The sequence below is a fragment of the Diceros bicornis genome, chromosome 13 (genome assembly GCF_020826845.1).
Source record: "Diceros bicornis minor isolate mBicDic1 chromosome 13, mDicBic1.mat.cur, whole genome shotgun sequence".
Taxonomy (NCBI): Eukaryota; Metazoa; Chordata; class Mammalia; order Perissodactyla; family Rhinocerotidae; genus Diceros; species Diceros bicornis.
Window position 1 is genome coordinate 47808751 of NC_080752.1, and position 6192 is coordinate 47814942.

Consider the following 6192-nt stretch of genomic DNA (forward strand, 5'->3'; position numbering starts at 1 on the left):
TCTACAGGTCCCCCTCCACCACCACCTTATTTTTCTTGGCAATTTCCTTGTTGAAGAATAGTTTCCTGTGGGGCCGGCCCAGTGACGTAGTGGTTAAGTTCGTGCGTTCCATTTCAGCGGCCCAGGGTTCACCAGTTCGCATCCTGGGCACAGACCTAGTCACCATTCATTAAGCCATGCTGAGGCCGTGTCCCACATACAGCAACTAGAAGGCTGTGCAACTGTGACATACAACTATCTACTGGGGCTTTGGGGAGAAAAAAGGGAAAAAGGAGGAAGACTGGCAACAGATGTTAGCTCAGGGCCAATCCTCAAAAAAAAAAATACTTTCCTAGTTTTGGATTTTGTGGATTGCTTCCCTCTGGTGCTGGTTGGTAGCATGCTGCCACCACATTTGAGGGCTTCCTCTGCCAGATTCTGAGGAAATTGAGATATGATGCCAAGGAGTGGCAGGTCGGAACCAGAGCACCACCCTGCAGCTTAGTGAGGGGGCCTGTGGGCCTGTAGGTGAGCCTTGGGTCACCTCCCCCACCCAGTCATGGGTGCCTCAGGTCAGACTTAGGAGAGCCTGTGGGGGCACTCAAGGGGCGAGCTGAGTGTGCCCAGTCTATGCTTCCCAAAGTCACCAGTCAGATCAGGCTGGCTTCTCCCCAAGGGAGGATCAAGTATGGGGGTGCAGAGGCTGGGGGCTCCCACCACCGCCTGGAATGAGCTGTAGAGACTGGGGAAGGAGTGGTACCCTCAACCCTTACTGCATGCTAAGAGCTTTATCCCCATCACCATAGCAACCCTTTGAGGTTGTTCTTCGCCATACCTGCTTGCAGAGGAGGAAACTAAGGCTTGGAGGGGTGAGATGACTTGTCCTAGGTCCCACCACTAAGAAATGGCAGAACTAGGCTTAAACCAACTGCCCTTAAACCACCTACTGCTTCACCCTCACTGGGAGCACCAGCCAGATCGCAGCAGGCAGGCTGAGGTTCAGCCAGCATTCTCTACTAGAACTGGTTGGTAAATGGCAGCTGGCCTGGCCCTAGGGAGTTCCAGGTGGGCACTGCTGAGGGGTGAGCCTGGTGCCTGCCAGCTCTCCAGCCAGCATGCCATGGGCTCAGACTCTGGTAAATGAGCCAGTCCCCACCCCTGCTGGCGATGGAGCATCCCTAGAACCAATGCCAGATGCCGGTGGGACCCCCCAAAGCGATGGCTGCTCACCTCTAGCTGGCTCACCTACCAGGGAGCCCTCCAGTGGCCACTTGTGGGAACTGCAGCCTCCCCTGCATCCTCTGCCGGTGGTTGGCTTTATGTTCCGAATCTCACCCTTGCCCACAGGAGACCTACCTGATGAAGCACATGTCCAAACACACGGTGGTGGAGCACCTGGTGAGCCATCACTCGCCCCAGAGGACGGAGTCCCCTGGCATCCCGGTGCGAATTTCCCTCATCTGAGCCGATCCAAGGCGCCGCCCCGCCCTGCCCACTGGCAGACACAGCCCCAGGCAGCACCAGGCCCCGAGTCCCTCTAGGGGCCCTCCAGGAACAGCCGAGCTCTCTCATGACCTTCCTGACCTTCCAGAAAGCCTGGGCCGCAGAAGCCCTGCCCGGTCCGGCTCTGGGGGCGGCCAGGCCAACTGCAAGATTCTGGACTGTTTTGGTGGCATCCAAAGACGATCTCAGAGCACTTTGAACCTCTCGGATGGGTTTTCTTTTGTTCCCCACCCTTCACGTGCTTCACTGTTTCTTTTTTTTTTTTTAACGTTTGTTTTGGAAATAACAAAAAAGATATTTATTGGCCAAGAAGTTGGTGCTGCTAAGACCGAGAAATTAAAAGAATCGGACAGATGGACACAGAGAACCAGAGGGCAGCGTGGGACCTTCTCTTGCCGTGGCCTCAGGTCCTGAAGGAAGGCTCAGGCCTGGGTTTCTGGACTGCAGAGTGGGCCCCCAGGTGGGAGGGGGCAGGAGGCAGCTGGAGTGAGCCTCTCACCTCTGGGTGCCCAGCTCGGATCCCTTGAGCTGTGCCCTGGGCATCACTGAGCAGAGGGAAGCAGCAGCTACCAGGCTGCCCAGGCTTCAGGAGGCGAGACGAGAGGGGCCAGGAGATCCGCAGGACCAAAGGGTGCAGTGTTGGGCTGGGCTGGGCACAGGCCCAGGGAAATGGGGTAGGGGTGGGCTGGGTAAGACCTGGCCCCACTGCTGCCCTGAAGACCATCCCAGTCTACCTCGGTGCTGGCCAGGAAACCTATTGGCTACCTCTCCCGCCATCCCAGACTGTGGGCAGGGGGCTGGGGAGGGAGTGGACCTGGGGCTAGGACTCCCCTCCAGAATTTCCTCCAGATGGGGCAGTGCCCAGGGAGTGGTTATTTGTCTTCCCTGCCATGGAGGGGGATCCCCAGCCCAGGCCCTAGGCCCCTCTGCAGGGAAGGGATCCTTGGGGAGGAGGGTCCAGGAGCAGACTCTGCCCTCAGCCCCACAGACACACCCCAATCTGAAAGCCATGCGTGTCCGTGTATATAGGAACTATGTACAGAGCCCGGAGAAGACCCCCTACATCCCCCGGGAAAAAAAAAAACTAGACAGAAACTCATCTATATATTCTGTATCTGGAGTTCCGTTTTGAATATTAACTGTGTTATTTTTATACACTTTTTAAGCCTTAACTCGCCATTGATTTACCAGTTTAACGTTTCCTGGGGTTTCTTTTCCCACTGGGTTCTCTGCCCCACCCCCACCCCTTTGTTTGACTTGCGTCTGATACTCAGTATTGTAGCTTTTCGTCCGCATGTTACTACCCTGTAAATATGCTGTTATACATACTGTTAACACCCCTTTGCTTTTTTCTATGGGACCTCCAGGCCACCGTATTTAGAACTAGTTACCTTATTAAAAAAGAGAAAACAGTCTGTTGGCTTCTCAGTCTGCATCTTGGTGGCAGGGAGGTGAGGGCAGGTGCCCCTCAACACTTCAGGAAAAAAGGTTGCATTATATTTAAGAAAAGGGGTGGGGAGCAAAATAAAAATCAAACGTGGGGGACAACACTAAAGGGGGCAAGAAACAAAGGAATTCCAAACCCTCTGCTCTTTGTATTTCTCTGTTGTGAAGAATAAACTGTACCTGCACCCGGGTGGTGGTGGTGTGTGGTGTGCTCTGTGCGAGGGCAGGGCTGGGGGGCACCTTTCCACTGCTCCTCTCCCCTCTCCCGCCCCCCAGGCTTGGGGAAGAAGGGACATGGCCCCCTACTTTGGCCCGGCTTTGCTCCCCGCTGCTGAGCTGACAGCTTGGTGTTGATTACTTCCAAACCCCTACGAAGGGGCAGCAAACCAGGGGAGGTTTTTTGCTGAGGATCATGCTGCGGTTAAGTGGTGAGGACAAATTTAACCCAGGTTTGTCTAGTCCTGAATGAAGCCTTTTTAGATGTACAGGGTCCACCAATGATATTCACTGCCCCTGCTCCTAAAGGGACAGCCACATCCAGTTCCTCCTCCCCTTCTTGGGGTCCATCCTGAGTGCTCTGATTTGTGGAAGTTATTCCAGTAATTGACGGGACCAAAAAGTCCCCTTCACGTACATTTTCCCCATGGGAGTCAATGTTTTCATTGCCTAGGAGGGAAATGGGGGAATTAATTCCCCCAGAGTTTATCTAGGCTGGCCCTATGGGAGGTGTCGTGGGAGAGGCAGAAGTGACTCAGCCATGAGTCACCATGGAGCTCACCATCTGGAACTCACTCCTCCGAGCCCTCACGGTCCTAATGTGTTGGGACTTGGCTGCAAGTGATATAGAAAGCCCAATCCAAATGAGGATTCTCGGCTTACCTAACAGGACAGTGCAGGGTGGGTCAGGCCAGCTCCAGGGCTCAGTGATGTATCTCTAGCTCTCCACTTGGCTTTGTTCTCAGAGTCACCTCCATCCTCAGGCTCCTGTGGGATCAGCAGCTCCAGCCTCACAGCCCTCAGGTTTTCAGCAGTCAAGCCTCTCGATCTCTCTCCCAGAAGCCCCAGCAAAAGTCTAACTGGGTCTTCCTGGTTTAGACTGGGTAGAGAAAAATGTCTACTTGATTGCTTAGGCCTAGAGCCCGTGCTCTAAGCCTAGAGTAGAGGGTGGAACCCCATCTGAAGTACATCTCCCCAAGAGGAAACCAGCATGTGTTACCATCAGAAGGGGGAATGGATGTGGGGGCCAAGAACATGTTTTGAGTAATCTAGGCTTCATCTCTTTCTCTGAAATTGACCTTCCATGGCCTGCTGTGCCATGAAGGGATGGGTTCTGGCAGCCATGTTTGTGTCACGTGACCCTATCCCAGCCACAGCTCACTGGCAGGGGTGCATGCCTGACTCAGTGACTCCATCCTTAGACCAGTGGTACCAGTGGTGCCAGTGGTGTGTAATGGCTGTCCTGGCTCATGAGAGTCGATTGTGCCTACTTCTTCCCAACTCCACATTCAGTGAGTGTTGTGGTTTGAAATCAGCCACGGTGGGATTTACATCATGGAAACTGGCAAATGCTACAGATGGGGGCTTTCTTTTTCCTCAAAGAGCCAGTTGCTATACATTTACCAGCACACCACTGGCTGGCTCCAGATTCTCCATTCCATGAATTAGGGACAAGTTAGGAGACGGTGGGTACCTGAACTGGAAAACCTTGTGGACTGGGGCTGGGGTGGCTGTGTTGGGCCAGGAACAAGCAGAAGGACAAAGGAGGCAGAGAGAAGCAGAGATGAACAGAGGAGACCAAGAGCCAGTGGCAACCTCGGTCCCTGACTTCGTCTCCATCTCCTGGCCAGGTTTAATTTCCTGCTTGTTCTCACATCAATGAATTTAAGTTGCTAGTGGTGTGACAGTGGCTAAGTTACTTAACCTCTCTGTGCCTGATTTTCTCATATGTAAAATGAGGGAAATAACAGTAACCAGTTTATAGGGTGGATGTGAGGATTAAATGAATCAATATATGTCTAATGCTTAGAACTGTGCCCGGCACATAGTAAGTACCCAATAAATGTAGTTGTTGTGATTGTTATTATTTGATGTAGCCCTGGTGGATCTATGTCCCTTATGATCAATGAACCCTGACTAGACAGCTGAAGATGTTTGGGAATTTCGGGGTGGGGGGGCGTGCTGGGACAGGTGAAGGTTTTGCATGCAGCAGTGACATTCAGGGGATGGGAGTCTGATTTTCACCTGCTCACCTGGATGCCCTCAGGAGCGTCCACTGTCCCTGAGAGCCCCAGCATAGGTGCGAGGCCAAGGTTGATGGCCAGGAGGGAAGCAGCTGCAGAAGGTGCTTTATCCCCCTTGTTATTCCTGCTTCAGCCCTAAGCCCCACCGCAGGCCCCACCCCTACTTGGGCCTCTGGGTAAGACAAAGGAAGGAGCCTCCCAAGAGGCCATCCACTCTGCTGCACCCAGCAGATTCCTTGACCCCTCCCCCACTCAGGAAGGGCTCCATCCATACCACCTGGAAACCCCTGACCGTGCCATCACTTCCTCTTTCAAACAAGAAATGGCTGTTCTTTGGCAAATCCTTTGTACTCCGTGAACTTGCTGGAGGTGGGGCAGGCAAGGAGAGGGCGAAGGCAAGTCACATTTTCTGGAGCACCACAACAACCCCTGCAAGGAGGTGACTGACACCCACACTGTACATACAAGAAAACTGAGACTCACCCAACATGAGGAAGTTGTCTATAGTCAGGCACAGCGTTAGAAGAGAAGCAGGTTCCCATCCAGATCTTACTGGCTCACTCTCAGGTCTCTAGTGGCCCAGGGGTCGTGAGGGTCAGCGTGTGTGGCCCTGGGTGAATGTTGCAGGGTAAGGTGGAAGACATTTTCCCACCAGAGGAAGGGACGTGCCAGCTCATAGTCACCAAGAGATAACCTGTTCCTAGGCGCACACGGCCTGTTCTTATCTCTAATCCCAAGTCCAAAAGGCCTTTTGGGTTTTGCTAATCCAGTTTAGGTATGAGGAACTGGAGAACTTTGAACTGCTTTTGATTGGGGATATATCTCTTATCTCAACATTGATACTGAACCAAATGGGCTTGCCTCCTGGTGAGTTATAATTGTATTCATTTATTTATTTATTTATTTTCCCCCAAAGCCCCAGTAGATAGTTGTATGTCATAGCTGCACATCCTTCTAGTTGCTGTATGTGGGACGTGGCCTCAGCATGGCCGGAGAAGCTGTGCGTCAGTGCGCGCCTGGGATC

At 53.0% G+C, this 6192-nt stretch overlaps 1 protein-coding gene across 4 annotated transcripts in view; it reads left to right on the forward strand.

Moving 5' to 3' along the window:
* Positions 1 to 3118, forward strand: part of ZNF362 (zinc finger protein 362) — a 38738-nt gene extending 35620 nt beyond the window's left edge. For all 4 annotated transcript variants that reach the window (XM_058553597.1, XM_058553599.1, XM_058553600.1 and 1 more), the window contains one exon: positions 1327 to 3118. In XM_058553597.1, coding sequence (XP_058409580.1) covers positions 1327 to 1443 — 117 coding nt within the window. In that variant the 3' untranslated portion in view covers positions 1444 to 3118. The remainder of the gene's footprint in view (positions 1 to 1326) is intronic.
* Positions 3119 to 6192: the final 3074 nt, after the last annotated feature.